Raw genomic sequence first — 26,664 nt, 5'->3', positions numbered from 1 at the left:
TTTGGAGTGTGGGGGGTTGATCTGGAATGAACAATCAAGAATCATTGGATTGACAAAAGACCTGTTCCCAAAACAGGAACAAGGTAGAACTAGGATTGTTGGTAACTTATCAATGATAAGGATCGAGAAAGCTGCTTGATTTTTTTTAGCTCTTTGGAAATGTAAGTATAGGGATCAGGATGAGCGCTTACTTCCGGGTTTATCATGACACCCCTGCTTAATATATTTGTTTCAGCTGTATGCTCCTGGGTTTAGATAAAAATGGACTTAGAAATAAAAGAGGCGGCTTAAACTGAGTGATCAGCCTGTTATAACCTGCAGGTTTATCAGATCATAGTTTGCCAAGACTCCCTCAACCAATGAGAACTCTTTTGCTTCGTTTTCTGTGTGGTGGGCGTTATTTTACAGAGGAATATGCAGCGAAGTCAGCTGCATTTTGCTTTGCAGTCCAGTCCCCACACATTTCAGTTCTCCATTGAGGTTTTATCTCAAACTTGGCTTCTAAATATTCAAGACCGCAGATGTTGCTCTCTTCCTCTCAACGCCAGCCCTGCGAGGTAGGGCAGGCAGACCGGAGACCCAGGGAGTTTCACTCCTGGGTGAAGATAGAAGCCCGAGACTCTTGAACCTCTGTCCATCATCCTAGCCTATCTCTCCCCCCCCCTCCCCCTGTGTTGCTGGGTTGCACCTTCCATCAGCCTAGCCAAGAGTGAAGGCAGATGGGTGTTGGAGTCCAGCAACATGGGAAACGCTGTGTGCACCCCTTCAACACACATTTCAGGACAGTCTCGACCTATTCTTTGTGAACAGCCGCCGTCTTGCTGTTGGGTGAGTTCTCAAGAGGGAAGCAAGTGCTTTTATGGGATGTATCGAGCATCAGCCAAGCGCACCTGCCCGGCAGCTGCCTTTCCATTATGCAGAGAGGCTGCTGCCGAGCCAGATGCCCCCCGAGTGAGCGTGCTTTTGAAAACATAATCCAAACAGAAAACCAATGGCAGATCCAATTTGGAGAAAAGCTACCAGGCGGCAGGTGGAGTGGGTCTTAATAAATGGGGGTGGGGTGGGGGTGGAGAAACGGCTCAAGGCGACGGGCGTCTGAAAAATGGGCCAGCTGCTCTCAGCCATTGCAGCAGCCAGCTTTGGAGTTACACAACACTCCTTTCCACCAGAGGGTGAAAGAGATAATGACAATAGCTAGCACTGTGCATAATGGTTTGGGTTTTGGGGGAGGATTTTGAAAGGCCTGGGTTCAAATCCCTGTTTGGCCATGAAACTCCGTGGCTTGACCTTGAGCCAGGCACTCTCTTTCAGCCTGGACTCCTCTCAGGGTGGTTGTGAGGATGAAACGGGGGTGGGGGGTGGGGGAGAGAAAGAGGACAGCCCAGGTCCAACCTTAAGCTCATTGCAGGAAAGGTGAGGTAGGAATGTCATAAATACTGTACGTAGTTTTACTTATGGTACACCATCCATCAGTGCAACTTTCTGCCACCCGCTTTGGAAAAGGAAGAAGATTCTGGTGGTTAGCCCTTGGGGTGCCACAACACTCTTCGTTTAGACCCGGTGCAGGATCTGCACCCTGCCTGCCCCGTCCTTGAAAACTCCTTCGAATTTGCAGGCTTTATGCCAGTTCCCCAGCTTCTCTTTTGCACAAATGCTTCTGGGGGGAGCCGAGGTAAGCAAAGCAAAAGTCATTCTTCCCCCCAGTGTAAGCCCCATTTTCAGCAGTTGGAAGCCACTGGAGAGACCCACCCCCTCCCCAGCCCTCCTCCTCCATCTGGAGATGATGCAGGCAAGAGTAGAAGGAGATGATTTTGCAGGCAGCATTAAAACCATGCATCAAGATTGCTGCTTATCAATGAGATAGATTTGGGGGGGGGGGAACTTGTCCAGTGCATAGACCCCCCCTCCATCATCTGTTCTGAGTAGTGACATCACTTCCTCCCCAGCCTCCTATCTAAAATCCTCCCCCTCCCCTGCCCGAGTCTCAGATGCACCTCAGTTGAGTTGCCTCGGTGCACAGCAAGTCCTTCAGCCTCCAAGGACGTCCACCAGCAGGTTGTGTTTTCTCCCCTTCTTGTATTTTCTCCCCATCTCCGGTGGTTTCCCTACCCCTGTGATCTCCCCCCCCTCCTCCTCTTTTCCCTTTCCAACCACCATCCCCAAAAGAAGGGGCTGGGAAATTCCTGCAGCGTTGGCAAGACCAAGACGAGCATGCACTCGCCCGGTGGCCCTCTTCTGCTGGCTCTGTGCCTCTGCCAAGGTAAGGCTGTCAAGGGTCCGAAGAACTGGAGGAGGAAGAGGGAGGGTGGGTGAAGCTCTTTATAGGCTCATCTGGAAAAGTGAGCCTCTCTTGATCCCCCCCCCCATCCAGCCCCCAACATGCATCACAAAGTGGAAAAAACTCCATTTAAATTCCTAGGGTGCCCCTTTTTTTCTTATTTTTTTTTTAAAAAGGGGTGATTTATTCTGGGGTGAACTCTCATAACACTCCCTGGCCCACCCAACCACATTTCTTCCTCATTGGCTTTGTTTTAGCTTATTTGTTTAAAATAATTATATGCCACTTTTCTCCTAAAGGATCTGCTTTACTAAAGGAAAATGTGCACGCACACTGCCTTCCTCTTCGTTCTGGAGGCTGAATCCAGATTTGGTCCAGGTGTTAATTTCAGTTATGTCTCTTCCTCTCCCTTTCGCCTTCCTGAAATTTCATGGTCTCCTTGCGCATGGATCTCAGGATTGGGAGCAGGTTGTCTGGATTTTAAACCCCTTTCTCTGTAACTCTTGTTTGTTCTCAGTGGGAGGAACTTCGCCCCTTCCGTAACGTGTGAGTGCTCTGTATTAAGTAGCTGGACAAAGTATAGCATAGATAATATTGGTATCCTGCAGTCCTAATGGTTTTCCACCAGAGTCTCTTTCCCACCCCAGTTGGTTGTGGGTGATGGGGGTTGTAGTCCAACATATCTAGGAGCGACAGCTTGGGGAACAGGATTGCATTACCTTGTTTCTTACCACCAACATAAAATATAAACAATAGGTCTGATTTCTTCATATGCTGTTTAGAATTTCCTCCATCACTATCTTATTTTTTTATGTTCTCTAAGAAAATCACATAAACTCTAATATTTCCCCTGCATGATTTTGATTTTTCTTCCAGCACTGCTTTAGAAAAAACTCTCTCTTTTCCTCACCATCTCTCTTTGTTCCTTCCGCCTGATGACTCCTTTTCAAATATTTTGAATTTCAAAGGCCATCTGGAACATGACAGGAACAAGCTGGTGCTTTTGTTAGCGTCTCCCTCTAATCGATTTTTAAAAAAAAAACACCAGAAGTTTAAAATATCACAAGCTCCCTTTCTCTCTCTCTCTCTCTCTCTCTCTCTCTCTTTGAAAGCAGACTCATGCATAAAAAATGCAGCCCACAATCGTTTCTGTTGAGAATCTGGTCTGAATCCAAGCCAGGGAAATATTTCAGAACCTTGGACAGCAATTTCTGGAGCCAATCTTTCACTCCACTTAACAGGAGCTACCCTTCTTTAAAAACCCTTAAGGCTAAGCCCCATGGGTATGGCAGATCCCTTTGCTAGAAGATTTTCACCCTTTCACCACCACCCCCATCCTTACTAACTCAAACCGCTGGCTATGTTATATATGGGGATTGTTATGCGATATATTCTGGGATACAGAATCTGCCATACCTCCTTTTGACCCTGGACAGCTTGGAGGGGGAAGCAAGAGAGAACATAATTATGTGTGTTGGTCCCTTCAAAGTATATCCTGACTCATGTTCTAACCACAAAGTTTCAAAAGAGGGAAAATCATAGGTCAGGACCTCCAAGAGACGTATTCTAGAAACAATGGATTGTCTGATTAGCTTTCGTGGGCTAATCCGAGGCAACGGAAGACTGCTCTTCAGCAGGTAAATTGTCTAATACAATCTTATTTTACCCATTCATCTCCACGGTGCTGTATAAAACGCAATGAATCTTTTGCAATAGTTCTTAACGGTATTGTTTTGTCCTGACCATACTATTATGGTTCGTTGAAAATGCAGACGCTTCCTTCCAATAGAGGCAAGTGGCTCCAGTGAAATGGGGGTGGGTGATAAACCCACACTGTTAAAAAATGTTTTGCAAGAGATTCTCTCCAAAGTATAAAACCGTAGTCCTTAAATAGGTGCAGCACCCCAGAGACCTCCTTTCGAGTTCAGAATAAAACTCGGCACATCGAGTGCCTTGGCAACCTGGGTATCCCCAGAGTCCATGGATGACACCAAGACCTGTCCTGCCAGAATAACATTTTAGAATTATGATGTCCCCCCACCCAACCCACTATCAGGCCACTAGGCATTGCTGCTATTCAGGGCAGCTAGCATTAAGGATTTGGAATTTTTCCCCCAATCAAGTTTCCTTTAATACAGCTGAATGGGGGCAGCTTTGCATGTGAGCAGAGTATGAATTATGGGCTTATGGGCAGCTTTGCTCACGCCACCCCCAACTCTATGATTAGCTAGAGACTCCCACAGGGTTGAGTTTTCACTCTCTGCCTCCTTTGTGGTGCCTGGCTTGGCTCACTGGAGCTGCCCATAACTCTAAAAGGTCTGGCAGGCACCGATCTTTCTGCAGAGCACCTGCACAGCAAGACTGCATTTTGAGCAAGCTTGTCTGTTCAAGGGACCCTGATGGACAATCTCTGTTGTTCTTGAGATCTCTCCTTTATACAACATCCTATCCAAATGTTCTGCACCGAGGAATATTAACAGCTGTATACAGTCTGCATCGGGCAGCCCTGAATCCAACACATCTAATGGGATTCATAGGTCACATTAAGGATATTGATCCTTCTGGGTACTCCTTATCAATTACCAATACAGGACACTGACTTGGGTTGAGACGAAGCTTGATCATCATCTCTGAGAGAGATGATGATCCAGCTTCGTCTCAACCCAAGTCAGTGTCCTGTTTTGGTAAACCCTTGGTGGCTGGAAGAGGCTGAGGTTTGTAGTCCAGAAAATAATGTTGTGAAAGGATTGGGAATATCCACAGAAGGCTTGGGAGATCAGTTGTGGACGCCAGTTTTCTGCCTGACTTGGTATGAGGCAGGTCGGTCTCTATGCAAAATCTCCTGGCTCCCTTGATATGACTTGAGGGGGGTCTCCAAAGTTAGTTTTGGGGTACAGAGTTGGTTGATTCTCATTTTCTCAGCTGCAGATTGAAATAAGGAAGTAATGAGAACCAGCTCCAGACGCGTCGAAAGCAATACACATATTGGTGGGGCTTAACTGAGAGGTGTTTCATTGTTTTGTAACTGGTCCTGTGGGTCAGGCTGGCCGAGGCTGTAACCCATGAAATAAAATAAGTCAGTGAACAGTGGTACCTGCCTTAAGGATAAGAACTGAGGTTCTTTTAAGGAGACGAGAGCTGCTTGCATTTTGTTTAACGGCTCTCTCCACAGACTGAGCACCGGTTGTTTGCTGTTTTGCTGAACTGAGCCTTATATAATCAACTTATGCAAGATGAAGGATCCCCTTACCTGGGCAGTGTAGCCTTAGCTTCTATTTCTAAGTCAATTATCTTGCCCTCTCCTCCAGCAGTAGATAGTCGATACCCAAATCATCTCCCAGAGCCTCTTAAACCTGGAAACTTCCACCTGCTTGGATCTAGACCCCAATTTTAACCCTTCACCAGCCAAACGGATCAGCCTGAAAATCCCAGATAATGTGGGGAGCTGTGTTAGTCGGTCACGGGAAAATCAACAACCCCAAAGTCACAGCACTTTAAAGAGTAAGAAGATTTGGCTCAAGTTATTCACGAAGGCTTTCACGGCCAGGATCTAATGGTTGTTGTGGGTTTTTCGGGCTCGAGCAAGAGCCCGAAAAACCCACAACAACCATTTGGCACAAGTGTTTATGGCCTGCAGCCTGCTCATTTTAAAGCTTATGCAAAATCAAACTGGTTTGCCTTTAAGATATCACAAGACTTTTTGATATAGAACTGCTGGATAGCTCAATGGGTTAAGGCAAAAGGTTGGGAGTTTGATTCCCCACTATGCCTCCTTGACAGAGGCTGGATTTGATAATCCATAGAGCCCCTTACCAGCTTTGAAGTTCTAAAGTTATGATTATTATTAAAAAGGGACTAGTGTTTCTCTAAAATCTGCTGAGGGTGTTTATGGGGTAGTAGCACACTTTAAAACAAGCAGATCATGAACTGGGGTGTGTGTGTTCCAACATGGCTAAGGTGTTTAATAGAGACATGGAAGGACCCCCATACTGAGCCATAAAACTCAGTGGATAGCTTTAGGTTGGTCACTTTCACACCAGCTGCCCTGTCTCACAGAACTGTTGGGAGTCCACTGGAGGAAAAGTAGAATATAAATATAGTTTATATTACACACATATGATACAAATTTAACAACACATCCAAATGCAGCTCGTGAAACTACTTCTTGATATTAAATTAATTATAGGTTGAGGTCAAACTTGGTACATTTTTTTGTTATTGCAAAAAAGGCACAGAAATTAGGTCCTTGCATGAAACAATAAATTAAAAATCTGGCCACCCTGCCTTCCAGGATTTTGTCAATTTAAGAGCAAAATAATGACTTTCCAGCACAGCTGATTTTTTTTTTTTAAATGATTTTGCCAGTTTCCTGGCTGTGAAAAAATAGCTTTGAAAAGTAATCAGGAACATGGTGTTCCAGGATTCACAATGCAACAGGCTTTAGAGCACAATGCATGTTCCTTGAAGCCTCTGTGAACAGCTGTTCCCCATGCAAATTTAATAGGACAGACTCTGGTAGGATGATCGGGGAGCGAAATGTACAAGAACACCTGGATAAGCTGTATACTCTGCATATCTCTGGGTTATTTTCTCACTCCCTCAGTCTTCGAGGTGGGACAAAGTCCACTCCCCAGACAAAATAACTACAACTTTTTGCAAAGTCGACAAAGGTTTTTGGCTTATGGCAAAAGTAAACTTTCCAGGGGCAGAGCTTTGCCTTTTGTGCGTGTGTTTGGGTGTGGAGGTGTACACGGCCTGGTGAAATACTCTGTCTGCCCATGAGATATACTGTATGTGTGAAGACCCATCATTTCTGGGGCAGTGCTTTTAGCCATCCGAGTCAAGAGCATTTTAAATGTTTAACATGCTTTTCATTATTCAACTGTGTTTTAACTAGCATATTGTTTAATTGGTTTGTAATGTTGGAACTTTTAATGTTTTTGATTCTGTTCCTTTTAATATTGTGAGCCACCGTGGGTCCCCCTTGTCGGGAGAAAGGTAGCCTATTCATTCATTCATTCATTCATTCATTCATTCATTCATTCATTCATTCATTCATTCATTCATTCAATCAATCCATCCATCCATCCACCATCCATCCATCCATCCATCCATCCATCCATCCATCCATCCATCCATCCATCCATCCATCCATCCATCCATCCATCCATCCATCCATCCATCCATCCATCCATCCATCAACTCTATAAATCTTCAGAGGAGCTAACTGGGAAGATCCAAAGTTGCTGATCATTGCAAAGAATTGAAGGGAAGTTTAGGCAGCAAGGGACCATATCCAAATCCATAGAGGACCCTTCTGCCTTTGATGATTATATAGCAAAGTGAATTTATTAGGGCCACAAACTGATTTTATGGAAGCTTCTTCTTAACAGTCCTTAATGGAATTAAGACTTCTATTCCCATTCAGATGCAATCACCTGGCTTGAATCGAGAAAAATTCAAGGAGTCCAATCTTGAGCCACGTCGTTCTTGTTCCCATTTTATGGATGGGAACCTGAAGCAAATTGTGACCCCCACCCTCACATGGTGGTTTTGCAAGCCGATACCGTAGCAAATGGATCCATCATTGTTTTATCGTCCATGCTAATATCTAGTGATCTTGTTTGATCTTGTCATCCTGGTAATGATACAATTTGTGACTTTCAGCCCTTGCTTTGCCGTTAACCACCCAGCTGCCAGAGGAAAGTGAAAAGGTGAGAACGGGCAGGGAGAGAGAACGGGCTCGCCACCCACCTATCAGGATTCGACGGGAGATAGAAAAGCAATATTTAAAATGTGGCAGCATGTCATCGATCACAGGCTATAGGGGATTCTCGGCAGCTTCAAAAGCCATCTTATCAAACATGGGTCGCACAATCCCTGCCATGATCGTGTCGCCGCTTCCAGAACCAACCTCGGCATCTTCCAGAAACATTTTCACGGCAACTCCCCCCATGCCCCACTCAACCCTCACTGTGGGAAGGCTGCGGAATACGTCTGCCCCCCCCCTCAAACCCAGACCCTGGCACCCCCAACCCCAGCTCAACTGCTCAACACAATCCAAAGCCACGTCTGTTCCCAGATTTGACACTGGCCCATGTTTAATCAGCACCCCTCGTGGCTTCCTTGTTCGTCTTCCTGCTTAGCATTCTCCTGGCTACCCCTTTCAGGGGGCAGGGAGCCCGATCAGCCACAGAAAGCCACAGGTAGCATGGATGGGGATGCAAACCCGGGTCAATAGGGAATAAAGAACTGGGATGGGAGCGATGGATAGAAGCCTTCTTTGGCTGAAATGAGGGTCCTGTAGGGTGGACTTGTTTCCATTCTGGGATGAGGTGGGGATTTCACCCGCGCGGCTTGGCCTGGCTTTAGAGAAGTCGTTGGGTCCACCCCAGAGGCATGAGACCTCTCAAAACGATGGCCCGTCTTCACAGAGCAGTCTCCTTGGGAGTAGATCTTTCCGGCTCTGCTCGACCATGGGAAAGACGCCCACTGCAGTCGTGCCATCCCCTCTGACGGGAAGACGCCGGCATTTTCCTTGACCGTGGATCGGGCGGGAGAAAACAAGAGGAGTGGCCAAACAGCCCCTTTCTAGACTCTGCCAGGAGCAGAAGCCCTTGCCCCCAAATCAGAGAGAAGAGCCCAGGGTTTCATACGGAAATCCGAAATAAAGCTTTCTCCAGAGGATCCGCTCCACCCTTTGTCCAAACTCTCACGGGGCAATCCTACTACTCCATGATCTCTCCTGGGCCAAGACAGATAGATGGGGCTGGGAACCCATCCATGGATTGCTAGGCCACAGTGAAGGATACTTCCGCCCCCTCCCCGAAGGTCACCTGTCTGGTCATTCGAAAGGAAGAAACAAATATACTACAGGATAGCACAGACTGTGTTCCGTTGTTCCGACATGCCTCGTCCAATACAGATGCTGGGAGCTGTACGACCACATCTGGAGGATGAGAGGGACCTCAGAGGATAAAACGGGGGGGGGGGGACGAGCAGGAATCCAAGGAGGACACACTGCACAGGAGAGGCAGAAGAGAGGGGGCAAAACAGCAGAACCAGGAGAAAGCCAGAAAAACATCTGCACAGCTAGAACCAGACTTTGGCTCTCACTCCTCTTCCCTGTTCAGAGTTCCTTTTCATCTCTCAACACAGCGTTTCACTTCCAGATGCATTTCTTGAAAAGTGGGAGGGAGAGGCCTCACTCCCAAGCCTGGAAGTGGAGACGGGTTCCTTAGCGATAAGAGGGAAACGTAGACTTGGTAGGATCAGAGTCGTTCTATTTCAGAGATTCCCATCGGGTGAATCCTCGCTCCTATCAGAACTTGTTCAAACCACCAGAGGTGCTGCACCTGCCACATTTTCCTCCTTCTGAGTCCATCCATCCTCAACGCAAACTTCCGTTGAGCTTAAAAGGGCAGGAGCGTCGCCTTAGAAGCAAGGTTTAAGAAAACCTCAAGCCATCTGGGAAGGAGTCGTATGGAGAAAGCTCAGCTCACGTCATCCACAAGGCGAGATCTAAATTCACCAAGGCTACCAGGGACAGCACCAAAGTAAGGTGTGGATTAAGCTTCTCAAGCACACAAGAATTTAGAGGGTGGGGTGGGAGCACGCGACTTAGAATCTACAAGATGCTCGTATCAGAAATGCAGAAGCCACAGGCAGCTGCTACGTTCTCTACAAATATACATACAGTACTTTATATCCAAAATTAAACATTGGGGAAGAGAAAGACAGTTATGAGCAGAATTTTGGAAACAGACAGAACAACAAACCACCCATAGCAGGGAAGTTGGAATGGGGTCCCGGGGAAAATGCTCTCTGCCGGACACAGCAGCTCCTGCATGACCCTTATAAATAAGTACGTCGAGCTCACAGTGAAGATCCCATTGCTACGGAAATCACAGCCGTCTGCCCGCGGGATGGACTGAGGCCCAGGGAACCTTTCGGCCGGTCTCCTAGCGTCCACAGTTGAGAACAATGTCATCATACTCCTCCTGGCAAAGCAAAAAAGCATGGTCAGTTTTCACCTCCACGTGGCTGATGCTGCCAAGAGGAGGCGGACCTCGGGAGTTTTCGCAACATCGTTCCACGGCCACCCCGGAAATGAAAGGGATCTTGTCTGCAACACGGAAGGGTCATGAAGATTGGACTGGGCACGGTGACCGGGACAGGATGAATTTTTCCATCTAATCACACATTCCAGAAATAAGGGAGTTCCTACATTCTTAGCTAGACACTTAATTGGCCTGAAGGAATGCAGGTTTGCCCTCAGAGGATAGGAAAAGCACAGAGATGTGCAGAATGGAGAACAAGAAGATGCATAAGACCTTGGATATCATCCCCCATGTGCTTCCTCTTGTGCTTAACTAAAGACCAAGTTCCAGGCTTTATGGGTGCAAAAAATATTCTTGGAAAAATTAGGGACAATGCTTCCTGAACCCTGAAACATAAAAAGGCTGTCAGGTCCTGGAGCAGGTATTTCACTAAACCTCCTCCAAGAAGATTGAAAATGATCAGGGTCGGGGGGGGGGGTAGAATTGTTCAGAAAAATTACTGGCTATCCTGGGTTGGGAGGGCTGTGGGTGTCCTAATCCTAGAACAGTAACATTTGCAAGCTCAGCCTATGAGGATGATTCACAAGCATGCAAAGAACCACCGGTCGGTGTGACTACAGTTCTTCTTCAATGCAGAGCTGGCAAGGAGATCCGAGAACCAGACGTCACGGCCGGGATATAACTCACCTCGCTGTTGCTGTCCAGGCTCTCCTCTGAGTCCCAGTCGGGCTCCTCTGAGCCAAACTCTCGCAAAAGCTGAGGGATTTTTCGGTCGGGCCGGTGCACGGCGCTGTACATGGGCGTGTAGCCAATGTACATGCGGGCTTCTGGGTTGGCTCCAGCCCGCAGCAAGCACTCGACCGCCTCGGGGCTCTGCGACTCCACGGCCAGGTGAAGGGGGCTCCGGCCACAGCTCAGCTCCTGCCAAGAGGGTAAGAGGAAACGTTGGGGGGGGGGGGGAGAGAGAAGGAACGACAGCATGTCCTAGCAGCTGTGAGTTCCACACGCCTGTTGAGATTACGAGGGGGGCGCTCCGAGAGAGAGATGGGCAAAGGAACAACAGCATAACTCAGATGATCTGGTGCAGCCGATGCTTGTGCAGCCCATGTTACAACTTCAAAGCAGTACAGAACAAGGAATGCAAGGCACAGGAGCATCGTGAAAATGCCAGCTTTTTTTTCTTGCTCGCTTGTTCATAACAACGATAATAATTTTCTAGGTCTCATGGCCATAAACCAATCTGGAAATACCAAAGACTCAGAAACAGAAAATGATGCTCCTGAAGGTTGGGACGGGGAAGTCCAAGATTCTGCATTTTTTAAAATCAAAATAATTTCCACCTGAAATTAATGTACTTTTCATAAAATGCCTGCAGCGTCTTGCAAAGAATTTGTTCATTAAAAACAATAAAATAGTTCTGTATACCTCGCTGTGAGTGGGAGAGGTAGAAGGAATTATGGCAAATAACACCTACCACACATACGGCCTCACACCGGATCATCTCTCTCTCTCTCTCTCTCTCTCTCTCTCTCTCTCTCTCTCTCTCACACACACACACACACACACACACACACACACACACACACACACACACACACACACACACACACACACACACACACACACACACACACACACGTTTCACTGCCACTTCCAGAACTAACCGGTTTGTTGAGGTCAGACCCCGCAGAGATTAAGAGACTGACCATCTCCAAGTCTTTCCGCAAAACGGCAACATGTAATGGTGTGTAGCCTATGCAATCAGAGAGAGAGAGAGAGAGAACAAGCAGTTTAGCAAAGGTTAGGCCCAACTCCAAGCAGAGAAGCCACCTCTCTATTTTTTTTTAAAATATAAATTCACATCTTGCGTATGGAAATTCCAAATGGATACATTAATAGACATTCAATGCAACTGCACAGATGAGGTGTCTTTTGCTTCAAGAGCCATATTCAGATTTTTCCAAAGTTCAAGTAGAACTGTGGGAAGCACAGCAATAAAAGAACAGCAAAGAAACTTTTTAAACAATAACTTAAAAAGTGGAAAAAATAATAAACATAGGGCATAAACGAGAAAAACTCCACGACGGATAGAAGCCTGCCCATCCATCACTTCCTCAACCTCACATCAACGCATCAATCTTGAATGTAAAATCAAAAACACGATCTGCATTTAGAACATTTCCATATATCCCACAGGTGGTTTATCTGAGGCCTCTCCTAACCGGCCTGACCCTGTGGGGGAGGATGCAGAACAGGTGCAGAAAAGGTACCATCATAGTTGGTGCAGTCCAGCTGGGCCTTGAAGCCGCTCCCCTCGAAGGGCCTTGGCACCAGGGCCAGCATCAGGAGCTGCTGGGCACATTCTCGCTGCCCTTCTCGGCACGCCAAGTGCAGGGCCGTGTGACCGCCCTTCTCCTGTACGCAGAGGCCGGCTCCCGCTGACACTAACTTGCCGACAAAATCGGATGCGCCAAGGATAACGGCAATGTGGAGCGCTGTCTGAGAAGAGAGAACAGTGAAACCTTTAGCTCCGAGAAGGTCAACAGGTAGCCTGCTTTGCGTTCTCCGACTGCCATACAAGCACAGCACCAAAATCTTTGCCACACAGGCCCAAAGGTCAGCAACTTTCATTTCAAAGGGGGGAGCCAGTAACCATTAGACATGGGCCTTGGTTAGCTGAATACCCCTCTACAAGCCATCTGCCTGCTGCCTTCTTTGTTACATTTTAAGTCACACAATCAGCACTTATTCTAACTTTATCTAGCATCCTGCTTATTCTTTGGTCCGGTATTTTGCTCCTTCTGACCTTCGTTCTGATATTTTTGAAACTCGCTTTGCCTCTAGTCAGTCCCCCTTTTTGTGACATTTCAACCTTCCCCCTACCTTAACTGTGCACCATCTCAAACTTCAAACTGATGCAAATGTCATGTATTTTTAATTGTGATCAATTTAAAAATATATGACCTATATGAATCAAAGTATATTCTGATTAATTCATCAAAGAAGCAATTTGCCAGGTTATTTTTCTCAGTTCTATTTATTATGGGGATCTTAGCCTGTCCATTAGCAAGACCAAGGCTCATATGAAGTGCCAGGAAACGCGTCTCCATCTAACCTGTCCTAGGTCGTTCTGAACATCCAGGTAATCTGTTCCTCGGGTATACTGAAGGATAGAATCCAAGAAAGCTTCGTGTTCATGGATGACAGCCAAGTGGAGAGCTCTGGAGGCGACAAGGAAGAACAGATGCTGTTAAGAACAGGAATTCGTCCTGCCCAGGAAAGGGACTTGAAGAATAAACAGGATATGGAAAAGCAGAACTCAAGGGACTACAGTCCCCCATCCTATTTCTGCTGCCCCCCCTCCAACATTTGAACACAGTTCTTGGACAAAATGCTGTTTAAAATTTTAGATCATGTCTAAACTTTGAAACAGTTCTGCAGTTCTCTCAGTCCATGTTTGCTTGGTCCTGTGTGTTTGAAAAGAGGTGGCCCGTGTCATTTTGCATAGGACTGTATCCTAAGTTTCCCCAATATAATTTTATGGAGGGAGAAGCGCTGAGTCTCTCCAGTAGATAAGATTTTCAAGCAGCCATAAAGTGCCATGTTCCCCGAGCCCAAACATGCAAAGAAGATAATAGTTAAAACTAAACTGAAACCAGTTCAAAGGTACGGAGCCAATGACATTTAACTGAACCTGTTACGGACTTTCCCTCAATGCACCTCTGATTCTTTGACATCTCTGTGTAAATATAAAGAAGATTTAAATAAATAATCTGGCTTAGGAAAACAGTCCTTGGCTTTATTACAAAACACCAGAGCGGGAAGAGCAGGCGAAGAGCCGCTCTTTCAAATGTGACAGCTAGAAACCAGCCCCGGACGGCTGCTGTGGCTGACGGCGTCAGCAGCCACTCCAACAAGCGCATGGTGCGCAGGTGGCGCTTCACATCCTGAGGCAGCCCTCACAGAGAGAGCTGGCAGCGAGGGAGCCCCGCACACCAGGCCGGTGTGTACGCTCTGCCCCCTTCGAGCCTTCACCCTGCCAGGGGCAAACGCTTCTCCTCTCAGGCAGCCGCCCTCGTTTGTGCCAATTCTGCAAGCGAAGCGCTTCAGGTTTCCTTCTGATGCTGCTTTCCACTTTTTTAATCATCGGAGACTTCCTACGCTGCCGCAGCTGGGAGGGCGAGTGCGCACCGCGGACCTGCTGTGCCTGGCCTCGTGTGTGTGTACGTACGTGTCCCCGTCTTCGGTCACGAAGCCCAGCACGTGGCGCAGCCAAGCCTCGGGGGCCACGGACGCCGCCACGGGCTCCTTCTCCAGGCGCACGGCCCCCACGCCGGCCACGAGCGGGGCCAGGTCCTCGTCGCCCCCCAGGGAGTCTCCCAGGGCCGAATCCAGTCGCTCCAGCTCCTCTTCCTCCTCCTCCTCCTGCAGGGCCTTGTGGGGGCCACTCGGCCCCAAAGGCCTGGGGTCAGAGGTCACGGCCATGACAGGCTCCCCGGCCTCCAGGCTGCCCCGGCCCACAGAGGCCAGGCCCCCTTCCTCCTGGAGCTGCCCCAGCTGGGCCTCGCTGAGGGAGCCCAGGCCGCTGTCACACCATTCGTCCCCGCCGCCCGCTTCCCCCCGCTTGGGCTCCTTCGGCCCGCCGGGCGACCCGGAGGGAGACCCTTGCAAGCAGGCCATGGCTGCTCACGGAAGGCCCCTCAGAAAGCCCATGCGGGAGAAGAAGCGCGGCCCGAGGAAGAGCGACCGGTTTTGGGGAGGGGGACCCTCTTCAAGGCGCGACTCCGGACACCGCCGCCATCAAGAAACAGCAGCCTGGGGAATTCCCCCGGACCTGCGCCCAGGGGCACGCCGGGAGCCGTAGTCCGCGCGCGCCGGGCCTGACGGGAAATGTGGTCCGGGGCCGCCTCTTACATCCGGGCACCCTCCCAGCTAACGGCCAGGCGCCATTTTTGTTGTTTCTTGGAGTCATTCTGTCGTTTCCTCCCACCGCCTCTCGGTTGGTGGGGTCTCGTGGCCCTCGACGTCACAAACGTCTGCGCAAGGCATGCCGGGCGCCCCTGTGGCCTTGACGTCGTTGACGTCCGGGAGGTTTGTTTGTTTTTTTCTTCGTCCCCGGCCTCCCTCTCCCCGTTGCATTCTGGGAAACCCGGCCGCCTCTGTCCCGCGATGCTTCATGGGGGTTGTAGTTTTCCTGTCAGGTCGAGGCGGAGGGAAGCTGGGGAAAGATTGCTCCTCCTTCTCCTCCGGGGCTCGTTTGAGAACCGGAGTTCGCGGTGCGGAGAAGGAGGGGGGAGACCTTCGATGGAAAAACGGGAAGGTAACGGGGACCCTGAGGGAAATCCGAGGGGCGGGAGGGCCAAGGCCTCGGGCGCCGCTGCTTTGCTCCCCCCTCCCGTTGGCCTCTCGCTGAGGTAAACAACGCGCTCCAGTCGCCCATTCTTGTTTGGTGGGCTTTTATTCCTGTCACAGACCCGGCAGCCGAGCCCCCCGCCGCCGCCCCTGCAGTGGTGGCCGCCCCCGCCGCCGAGAGGGACTCCGGATCGGACTCATCGGTGAGAAGCGGGGAGACGGAAAAGATGAGTTGTCCCTTTACGCTCCCGTTGCCTGTTTATAGTAGGGGAAACACAAACACACACACACAAATCGGAGGGGAGATCAGTTCAAAGTGTCACACGCGGATACAGAAACCCGCGGGTAATAGCGAATCCCCTACACCCCATGATCTCTGACTCCCTTCTCGTGGCTCGTTGGGGTGACAGCCTCGTGGGAACTTGCGTTTCCCGGCTTTTTAGACTGTGGATACCGATCCCGCGGATACAGGGGTCCTGCTGTATTTGGGGGCAAAGATCGAAACCCGGATGGGCTGGGAAAGAGAGCTGCAGGGTTTTATTTCTTTCTCGGTGGTTTCATGTAAGTCTTTCTTCCCGGGAGCCCAGCCTGACTCCCCTTCCACCTCCCCGTATTATCTTCCTGGTAGCCTTGCGAGGTAGGACAGGCCAAGGCTTACACATTCCAGCACATCTACATTCATGCCATTGCCTTTGCTGCCTCACCACCACTTGAATTTTGCCAACTTAACGAGATTTTTTAGAAATCTCTTGCCGTTAAGCCAGTGGTTGCCAAACATTTTCAACTTGTGGCTCCCCATTTGGGGTACTTTGGGGGGGGGCTTGAATGGAAGGCAAAACCCCCACCTGTGTAGTACAGCGGAACCCCGCTATCCATGGGATCAGTATCCACTGATTTCCTTATTTGCTGACTGGAAATACTACAATACATAAAATCCCCCAGAAATGCATATTATACAGTGTTTCCCCAAAAATAAGACAGGGTCTTATATTAATGTTTGCTCCAAAAAAAAAGCATTAGGGCTTATTTTCAGGGGACTTTTTATATTTTTTATGGTTATCTACATGGATTCAAATACAGTCATGTCATCTTTTTCTGGTTGCTGCACAAGGGTGGAGGGAGGGGGTTTCACTTAACTGGGGCTTATTTTGGATGGTAGGGCTTATATGACCAGCATCCTACAAAATCCTACTAGGGCTTATTTTCAGGTTAGATCTTATTTTGGGGGAAGCGGGGTACAGTATGTCGTTCTAGAGTGTATTTACCAGAACTGGCCGCTAGATGGGAGAAGAGACTATGCAATGTCTCGCATTCGCTCACGTACAGTACTTTCTTTCATTTCAGAGGATGCCATAGTGCCCCTGGCTGGGTTTTGAGGTGCCCCAGGGCACCGCCTCACACCGTTTGGGAACCACTTCATTCAGTCTTGGAAACAGAGACAGTTTCCTGTGTTCCTTTCTGAGCGGTGTGATGCCCTCATAATATAATATGCATTTCAGAGAGGTCACTGTGACTTTGCTGATATTTCCACCAACTCTATAAAAGGAGATCAGTATTATTTATCACTATAGCGTAAAAGGAGTTGAGTACCGAGACAGAATAAATAAATAAATAAAAAGCTTTCAAAGAACACCAAGTGGCTTTGTGGGAAAAATGAGTTTCCACAGCTGGGTTGTGATTCAGAGCTCTCCTCACTCATGTAGCTGAAGAAGTGTTGTACCAACAAGAGAAAGAAACAGTTGGTCTCAGGATTGATTTTGTTTACTAATTTATTCCATTCATGCTTTCTTTCAGGATCCAGATTCTGATGAAGAAGGTGGGGCTTCTGGTCTGACAGAAAGTAAGTGTTCAATTTGGGGTATTTCCATGCTATAGGAGTGCAAATCTTAGTTTAACATAGGAAGTAGATATATTGGTCATCTGAGGAGAAATGTGAAAAACATACTTTTGCTACTTTACTTAGAGCTGCATTGTGATAAGTAATGCGTGGCTAGTGTAACTGAAAAGGGATTCATTTCTGGAGATAAGGCATGCGTGACCTAGATTATGTAGGCTAAGTTCTTTGGTTTCTCTCTTGCAAAGCAGCCAAATAGCTTCGGCTCCTGACTATAATTTGTCAGGTTTTCTCTTGGGGACCTGCCTGGCTTCTCAGTGTCTTGGAATGTTGAATTATTTTGGTGTCTTGGACCATCATGTTCTAAATAGAAGTCAGAATTCTGGTATTTCAAGGAACTCATGGTAACTAGCTTTAAAAATATCCTTCTTTTCCCAGTGGAATTTTTGAAGAACCTCTTGTCCCGGACGCTGAACTTGGGCAGTGAAAAACCTGAAAAGGTGCTGGATGAGCTGACGTTGGAGGGTGTGAGCAGGTTCATGCTTAGTGAAAAATGTAAGCCGTTTCTTCTTCTGTTTGTTTTTGGGGGGGGGGGAGCTACTGTTGCTATGTCCTGCTTCTTTAGTTTTTCTGCCTATCCCCCTTTAAAACAGTCACTCAGTACTGAGATGAAGTTGTGCCATTGAGAAATTAGAACATGCCTGTTTTTTTTTAATTTAAGTAAAAGTTGAGTTAATGACAAGCTTAATTTTTTGAATATATGAAAGTTTAATGCATTAATATTAATATTGTAAAGGAGGAAAACCTTGAAACGGTTTCAAGGTTTCTTGCTCCAGCTTTTGTACAGTATTGCCATGAGGTTGAGTGAAGTTAGAATAGAATCTTATTTGATAGAGAACATAGGCAGGAGGTGGTTCAGACAGCACAAGACAGAGAATGGCTGCAGCCATCAATCATGGTTTCAAGCCATGTGCTGATACCCCTTGCCAGATCATGGGTCCCAGCAGCATGAGAGGCTAAACAGTCTACAGTGTTCTGTAATTTCATTTTTCTGCCATCAGGACAAAGGCACTTTCTCCTGTCCTTCTTTCCCAATAAACCAGAGAAATTTGCTAGGGAAATTTCCTTTGCTTTGTTTGGAAACAAGGTAGAAAGGAAAATGGTCATTATTGAAATGAAACAATAAATAAACCAAACCACAGCTTTGTTACACGGTTCCTTTACTTCTCCCCATTGAGTTATAAGAGAGCACTGATGCCCAGGTTGATGAATGCTGTTATCACCGTTATCTGTACACTTCTCATTCCTTAGATCATTCATATCTCCTGTTTTATTTATTTATTTATTTATTTATTTATTTATTGGACTTATATACCGCCCCATAGCGCTACAAGCACTCTCCGGGCGGTTTACAATTTTTTTTTTAATTATACAGGCTACACATTGCCCCCCCAGCAAGCTTGGTACTCATTTTACCGACCTCGGAAGGATGGAAGGCTGAGTCAACCTTGAGCTGGCTACCTGGGATTTGAACCCCAGGTCGTGAACACAGTTTTCACTGCAGAAGAGCGTTTTAACCACTGCGCCACGAGGCTCAGATTGGATGTTCAGTTTCACAAAGGGGGATGTAGGCTGTCCAGTAAACTCTTGGCTAAGCAGTGTGTGTGAACCCTAGTCTTTTATATCTTTTGAGCCCCACTGATCCAACTGTCTTCCTTTGGATCCCTGCGCTAAAACACAGTGGGGGTACCAAGGAACATTGCTGGGAATAAGCATGAAGTTCTGCAATCTAAATATAATGGGTTAGAGATTTAAAAACACAATTCTTTTTCTTGCAGGCAAGAGGGTAATATGTATGGTCGGAGCAGGAATCTCAACGGGTGAGTGTCAAAGGGGCTTTATCAGCCATTTATTGAGCATTTGCTGTCAGTTCTTTTGTTTTAGTCAAAAAGGAATGGCTTAGTAGATCGTTATTCTAGCTAGCCTAATTACTGGAAGTCACTTAATTCTGTTTTATTCAGATTTTTTTTTAATTACAGATTAGATGTACTAGTCAATACAACTGAACTCACTATTGAGCTGATTCACCAGATCTGTTCTGGTGTAAATTTCTTGTTCATCTCTCCCTGGTCCCTTGCCATCATCTTTCTCCAGCATGATTTAGGCTTGAAATAAATGATGAACCTCAAACTTTTACTCCTCAGTTTGTTTGGTCTTGACTTCTCAATATATAGATGTATCATATGGAACCTAACCCTTTTTTGGGGGTGGGGGGGAGATGCCGTCTATGGAAGGAATATTTCAGCTGCTCCAACTCCTTTTTCTTATTGTTTCCACTGATTAATGAAGCATTTTTCTGTCTCTCAGCTGCTGGGATCCCAGATTTTCGTTCACCGGGTACAGGACTGTACGCCAATCTGCAGCAATACAACTTACCATACCCTGAAGCTATCTTTGAGATCGGCTACTTCAAGGTATTATGATGGGTCTCCTGTCCACTGGATACCCTGTGATATCACCTGTGTACACCATGGTGGGCTGGTGTCATTTTTTTCACACCAATTCTGTTTTTCCATCTTGATTTAGCAACACCCAGAGCCCTTCTTTGCCTTGGCCCGGGAGCTGTACCCAGGACAGTTCAAGGTAAGCTCATTATTCCCGGTTTGCAGGATTGCTGAGGGAAGGAGCTGGAAATCAGGCACTTTGGAAGTATTTGCTTCTAGGGACCTGAATTCCAAGGTTCCATCCCCAGGTTTGTGCCAAGAGTGTCACTTTTGACTTGTCTGTGGATTTTCTTTTATGAATTTTTAAAAGTCTATTGGAAGGGTTGAGAGATTTTTTCCCACCATCTCTGTCTCCGCAGTATTCATTTAATGGCTTTGTAAGAGTTGTTGTAGGCTTGGGGCCATGGATTGTAATAAATGGAAAACTAGATTTCCCCACTTGTTTTTAGCATAGCACAGTAAGGGCCGCATTGCATCCAAGACACCTGAAAATACAGAGTAAATGGTGAGCAGGGTTTTCTTCCCAGAATCCCCATTCCCAGATAAGGGAATGGCGATCCTGGGTTCAAAGAAGTGCCTCTGTGGGCTGGCAGAATCCTGGACTCCATCATATTCCTTCATTATTCCCTATATCAAATATAAAAGTGTTTATGTCAAACGTGTTACTCCTGAGCCGTGCTGGTTCCAGGTTCTGGGAGGCTCTCGTCTACTGTCCAAGATACACCTGCTCTCTCGTCATCTCACGGAATCCTTGACTATTGGATCCTGGAAGTCGATGCCTAATACCAGCTGGTTACTATTGCTTGGAAAGCCTCTCCTGTGGGGAAAGAGAGCAAGGGAAATGGAGAGAGTGGGTCTACTTCCTCACTGGTCACCATTCACATATTTGAAAAGGGCTGGTTAAAAAGGGAGCAGTGGTGATGAGACGTTGCAGGCCCAGAAGAATCCAGCAGGGGGCAGTGCAAACGCACACGCACAGACGCACAGACGCGCGCGCGCGCGCACACACACACAGACACACACACACACCCCGCAGTCTTACACATCAAAGTGCGAAGAACTCTGATGCTTGTTTCTGAGCGAAGCAAACTAAACCAAGGTTCTCCTGATTTTCAGCCCACAATCTGTCACTACTTCATGCGCCTCCTCAAGGAGAAAGGGCTGCTGCTGCGCTGCTACACCCAGGTAAATAAAACTGCCTTTTGCTTGTATAAGAAACACAGCTGTTAATATTCTGTTCCTAGAGGACAGGGAACTTTTTTAAAAAAACAAATCACAGTATTTAGAGAGAAACCTCTGTGGTCTTTGCAGCCTTTCCCAGAGAGCACTTTGATGACTAACAGTGGTGCTGGAAGATGTACGGGCAGGGGAGTAGAAGTAGAATTTGCATGTGGAAATACAGCTGAATTGGGAGGAGAGCTTTGGGAGCAAAGGGAGAGATGTTCAAGAATACGAGGGAAAAGAATGGGGAGGGCAAGAGAAAAGACTCGTGTTGAAGGAGGTTAAAGGGCGGAACGAAAGCCACAGAAGAAAAGAGGCTTACTCACAGAGCGTGCCCTGTTCCTCCAGTGTTGCCTGAGAGAACATTTTAGCCCAGAGTTCCAGCCAGAAAGTGCAGCATAGGGAGAAGAGGCTTCTGTGGTAACCTCTCAGGGAGGTTTCTTTTTAAGCAAAACCTCCATTAAGGTGGTTGGCCCTAGGTTTATCCCCAGTTCTGGATTTAAAAATTACCATAATGGCTGTGGGAATGGCTTCACGGTGTCCCACCCATCTGGTGTGAAATAATTTGCCCTGTATCGATGAGGAAAGATGCAGATTCAATACCTGCAGTGACTGGTTTCCAGTAGGAAGGTGAAAGAGCTCCATGCCTTTGTCTTCCAGAACATCGACACCTTGGAACGGGTGGCAGGCCTGGGTAACGAAGATTTGGTGGAAGCTCATGGCACCTTTTTTACCTCCCACTGCACGGGCTCCTTCTGCAGGGAAATGTACAGCTTGGACTGGATGAAAGGTGATGCTTTTGAAAGGGAAGGGGCGAAGCAGGGGGAGGCCATCGTGGTGTGGTCTTGCAAGGGGGATGGCGGAGGCAGGCAGCAGGAACAGAACTGTGTTCGCTCTTGAGCATTCCTAATGGTGTAGAAGAAGCTTTATTGTTTTTAAGCTTTGTTATAACGCCCAGAGTAGACTTATCTGTCTAGATGGGCAGGGTATAAATCTAATAAAATAGAATAAATAAATAAATTAGGATGGCGTAGCAGTGGCCAGTGATTGTGGGGTTGTGTTAACATCACCGATCAGGGAGTCAAAGCGACCTGCAATCTCGCTGTGTGCCCTCTTTGTAGATAAAGTTGAAAAAGTAGCTGTTCTTGGTAGGGAGTAAGGAAGGGCGGGTGGCTGGGCCGGCTGTTTGTCTGTGTTCATTGACAATTTACAGAATTCTAGACCTCCTCTTTTCTTTTCAGAAAAGATCTTCTCCTCTGCCATTCCCAAGTGTGAAAAATGCCAGAATGTAGTGAAGCCAGGTAAGCCTCTCTTTTGAAAAGTCTGCTGTCCCTCAACAGCTTGTTCCTCAAAAAATAAACATAAAATAGTGATAGCTGTGCTGGCACCAAACCAATCTTGCAGTCTTTACTGAGATGACGCCTTCGCAGGCCAACTTGAATGGTACCAAAAAGTATGCAGAGGAACACAGAAGCATACAAGCTTTCAGAGGTACTCACAAATATTTGTAAATTTTAGTTTGCTTCTGTATGATTTTTATGCTCTTTTCATTGGTCTTTAATGGTATCGCCTCAGTTTGAAGTTTATTCCTCAAACCACATTTCAAAAGTCTTTTATGTCAAATCTGATTCCCATAGGTGTTCAAATATTAGTAATTCACAAGTGACTGCATATAGCAGCCGAGAGTTTACAAGTACATTCTCCTTCAGATACGAGAACGGTTGACTAGTGTCGTTTATGATTTGCTGTAGCAGCTGTTTTCTATATGGAAAGCCTAAGCTGCCAGCTTATTTATGTGGCAAGTAAGGTATGGCCAACTCGTTTCCCCTCCAGTTCCAGGCAGTTCCCACAAATGTATGGGTGAATAAGCTGCATTATTTATTTTATTGGGAGCTGTGGAGCAGGGCAAGAAGCTACACAGGGCGTGGAAACCCTGCCCTAGAAATCTTCAGCAACAGCAGCAGCTTCAGCTGACCTTCAATCCACAAACAGGTCAAGGCTAGAAATTTGCTTCTTTCATTTTTCGAGGAAAGCTGAAGTATTTGGGTAGCTCAGCTCTGTGTTTCCACGATGGTACGTCACTCAAGCAGCCCCGAGCAAAGGTTAAGTCTCTTTTTTCCCCCTCTTTACTTAGATATCGTGTTTTTTGGGGAGAATTTGCCCTCTCGTTTCTTCTCTCTGATGAAGTCAGTAAGTGCCTTAGTTATTTGTCTTCAAGGTCAGGGCTATTGTGACCTTCTTATAAATATTCCTGAAAGTGTGTGACCTCTTGCTTCCTAAAATTTGCTTGATTCTAAAATTGCACACACCCAATGGAGATGGGATCATTTGGAAAATATTTTATCCCTTTATTGTTAAGCACGTTAAAAAACATGACTTGCAGGAAAGCATCTCAAATAAAAATGTATGTATCTACACGTACATCCACTTTAGAGTGCAGCAGTCAATGACCCTCTCAAGGGACCATGTGATTTTTATCATCTTGTTGTAGAGTGTTAATGGACATAGAACTATGACAGAGTGCTTGTGTTCCTAGCAGTTTGAAACTTGTGAAACTTTAATTAAGGCAGAAAAAAAATGGTGCCGAAGCAACAGAAGGTTAGGCTAGAAATAAATACAGAAAAAGTGAGGAAGGCTTCAGGGAGGAACATTTAGTTGTGCCAAAGGCAGCTGTGGGCAAGCATCCAGCATTGTTCTATAAATTTGTCAAGGCTGACTGTTGTATCTCTCACTTTGGGCTCGTTATCACATTGCACTGTGCTTCAGTTTTGTGGTCAGCAACCATTCTTCATGGAGAGTATAAGCATTCCGTGTCCTTTGTTTCCCCCTTTGAAGGAGCCAGTGGCTTCCCTCTTTGTTGAATATAGCTGATGGCCTCATGGGCTTTGAACCACAAGCTCTCCTGTGAATGATAACGAAGCTCACCATGTCGGTTTGGCAGGAGATTCTCTTGCTTGGCACAAATAATAACTAGGCAGAGGGATCGAAGGAATCAGCCTTCTGACGTAATTTCAGAGAGGCAAGATATGGCGAGGTGTAGAAATTAGGCTATATAGGCTCTTGCTAGCAGTTCTCTGCTGCCCACATTCCTTCGTAGCAACTTTCCATCTCCTTTTCTCCACCCGCAGGATTTCCGTGATGTAGACTTGCTTATCATCATGGGCACCTCCCTTCAGGTCCAGCCCTTTGCCTCACTGGTCAGCAGGTAGGTGAACTTCTACAACATAGACCTTTGAATTTCGACAACCTGGGCATTCGCCGCAGTAGGTGGTATTTTGCTGGTTAAAGCCTCTGCTTTCTCTTTCATGCTTCTGCACTCTTTTGCCCTTTGTCTTGTCCAGGGTGCCTACAAACACACCACGGCTCCTCATCAATAAGGAAAAGACTGGAGAGGTAAGGCCAGGTTTGTTTGTTTTTTGTTTTTTTTTACGTGCAGTGATTTAGTGTTTTGGACAAAAGGTAATACCTAAGGACAGAAATGAAATTTATAAGAAAACCTGTTGGTCTGAAGACTTGTCCGCTTAGCTGGACAGTACTGAGAAAGAGAGTTAAATATAAATGAATTACCTTTTTTTGGTTTTGTTTTGTTTTTTGTTTTTTTGCACTGTTGCAGACTTGACTTCGGAGCATTAAAGAAATTACTTCCACAATTTTTCTCTCTTTATAGAGTGATCCTTTCATGTCCTTGATGGGCTTTGGCTGCGGGATGGACTTCGACTCAGAAAAGGCATACCGGCAAGTAATTGGGGGCTGGAGAGGAGCGTGGCAGGCGGTGGGAAAGAGAAACCAGAGGTGTCTCTGTGTGCTGGGCCGTGGGGTGTGGAAGGCCACGTGACCAAGAAAAGGGAATTGCAAGTGTAGAAAGGATTTGTGCAAGCATTATAGGTGAAAACAAAATAGAGGTCAGAAGTAAAAAACAAACAAACAAAAAGACAAAAATGTGGTGGCAGCTTAAAGCCTAAGCAATATAATGTTTAATGTGAGATTTTGTGAACAAGTCCACTTTATCAGACATAAGAGAAGGAGATTCCCGGCCAGAGGGCCTGGTGCTGAATGTGTTGGAATTTATCACGGGGATAGTTGTGTGTGTCTCCCGAAACCGTAGCGTACAACTTCGTGAGAGAGCTAGTGGGACCTTGTGGCAGAAATGCAGAGCTTAATGAGATGCATGATTAGGGAATCTGTTGCCAGTTGTCTTACTTTGCATCTCCAGGAGGAACATAATAACACTGGCCTCTCTGGCAAGATTTGGTGCAATTGCTAAGGAATGTGCATGAACTGTTTGTGTTGCTTAGGAAGCATTTTATGAATCACTGTTCTTTTGGGAGGCCCTTCCACCTGATCTCCTCTCCTCTCTTAGGGATGTGGCACAACTTGGAGACTGTGACGAGGGCTGCTTAGCTTTAGCAGAGCTGCTGGGATGGAAGGTACGTGTGTTGTTAAAAGTCTTTGGGGTTGAGCATGGCGTGGGGTGGGGGGGAGACTGAGAAATTATCCCAGAAGAAGCAACTTTTCATCTCCAGTTTAGACTTCCAGCCATCTCTTGGTTGTCTTCATGCCTGTATGTTCCTTTGTCTTCTGTTTTCACATTAGAAAGAGCTGGAAGAACTGGTGAAAAGGGAGCACACGGCCATAGATGCTAAGTCAGGGCAAGCTGTTGGTGATGGGGCCAGTGCGACCCATCCTTCAGGAAAGGAACGGCAGAAGCCCTCCCCAAAGAAGGAAGCCCTTCCTCCCAGGAAAGAAGAATGAAGAATCGGGACACAACCAAAGGTCCCCCTCTGTTGCAAATTAAAAATCACAGTGAATACAGAATGAGTGATCCTTGCCGCTTGCGCCCTTGTCTGAGTTGACGTTCTGGAGAGACTTGGCTGCCAGGGAAGCCTTCTGCCTGGGTAATGAGGCAGTGGAGGGGGGGCGGGCAGCCAGGTGAATGTGAGGAGCGGTGGAATAAAAGTTTAGGAGGCCAAAGTGCCACCTCGACCATGCCTTGCCTTCTGACCTGGAGGGTGTTTGATTGGAGTCTTGAATGATGGGTGAGGCATGAATGGTCAGATTAGCCATTTGACTGTTTCTTTCTGATTTTTGTTCAAGTTGCAGGGAGGGGGACCCTAAGTAACATGTGAAAGAGAGTAGCTGTAACTGGAGGGGACGCTGGGTAGGTGGGTGGGTGGATAAAACCTGGCTTGATCTTAGTCCTTGCATCTCTGCTGGTCTTCTTCAGAAGTAGTTTACGCCTGGCTTGGCCAGGGAAGGTCATTGGTTGGAGTGTTGGCTGAATCAGTCTTTAGATTCTGGTATGATAGCAGTCTTTAACAACATATGATTTTTGCCTCTGTCATTTGCGTTAATCTATTATAAGCAGCAATTAAACATGAGCACCTTAATATCAAAAGGGGTTGTTGTCTCTCTTTT

At 46.9% G+C, this 26,664-nt stretch overlaps 2 protein-coding genes and 1 non-coding gene across 4 annotated transcripts; 2 read left to right on the top strand and 1 right to left on the bottom strand.

Annotated features, from left to right (window-relative positions):
* Nucleotides 1-1,788: 1,788 nt before the first annotated feature.
* On the top strand, nt 1,789-7,984 carry LOC110075607 (uncharacterized). Its single transcript, XR_013538386.1, has 2 exons — nt 1,789-2,260; nt 7,946-7,984. It is a non-coding gene; the product is annotated as an uncharacterized LOC110075607 (transcript).
* An 82-nt stretch (nt 7,985-8,066) lies between these two features.
* Nucleotides 8,067-15,162, bottom strand: NFKBIB (NFKB inhibitor beta). Its single transcript, XM_020787146.3, has 6 exons — nt 14,570-15,162; nt 13,454-13,559; nt 12,609-12,837; nt 12,003-12,091; nt 11,026-11,259; nt 8,067-10,278 (listed from the first exon to the last, which is right to left on the bottom strand). The coding sequence occupies exons 1-6, from the start codon at nt 15,016-15,018 to the stop codon at nt 10,240-10,242; spliced, it is 1,146 nt and encodes a 381-aa protein (XP_020642805.3). The 5' UTR covers nt 15,019-15,162; the 3' UTR covers nt 8,067-10,239.
* A 208-nt stretch (nt 15,163-15,370) lies between these two features.
* SIRT2 (sirtuin 2) lies at nt 15,371-26,644 on the top strand. 2 transcript variants are annotated; one of them, XM_020787145.3, is made up of 16 exons: nt 15,523-15,658; nt 15,811-15,893; nt 17,485-17,530; nt 17,963-18,079; nt 19,363-19,404; nt 19,892-19,998; nt 20,111-20,167; nt 21,145-21,213; nt 21,910-22,039; nt 22,491-22,550; nt 23,384-23,439; nt 24,378-24,454; nt 24,591-24,642; nt 24,917-24,984; nt 25,610-25,676; nt 25,843-26,644. In XM_020787145.3, the coding sequence occupies exons 1-16, from the start codon at nt 15,643-15,645 to the stop codon at nt 25,999-26,001; spliced, it is 1,206 nt and encodes a 401-aa protein (XP_020642804.3). In that variant the 5' UTR covers nt 15,523-15,642; the 3' UTR covers nt 26,002-26,644. The 2 variants fall into 2 exon arrangements, with proteins under 2 accessions (XP_020642803.3, XP_020642804.3); XM_020787144.3 differs by lacking the exon at nt 15,811-15,893 and having other exon boundaries at nt 15,371-15,658.
* Nucleotides 26,645-26,664: the final 20 nt, after the last annotated feature.

The sequence above is a fragment of the Pogona vitticeps genome, chromosome 9 (genome assembly GCF_051106095.1).
Source record: "Pogona vitticeps strain Pit_001003342236 chromosome 9, PviZW2.1, whole genome shotgun sequence".
Taxonomy (NCBI): domain Eukaryota; kingdom Metazoa; phylum Chordata; class Lepidosauria; order Squamata; family Agamidae; genus Pogona; species Pogona vitticeps.
Note: the sequence above shows the minus strand (reverse complement) of the source record. Positions and strands in the feature narration are given on the sequence as shown.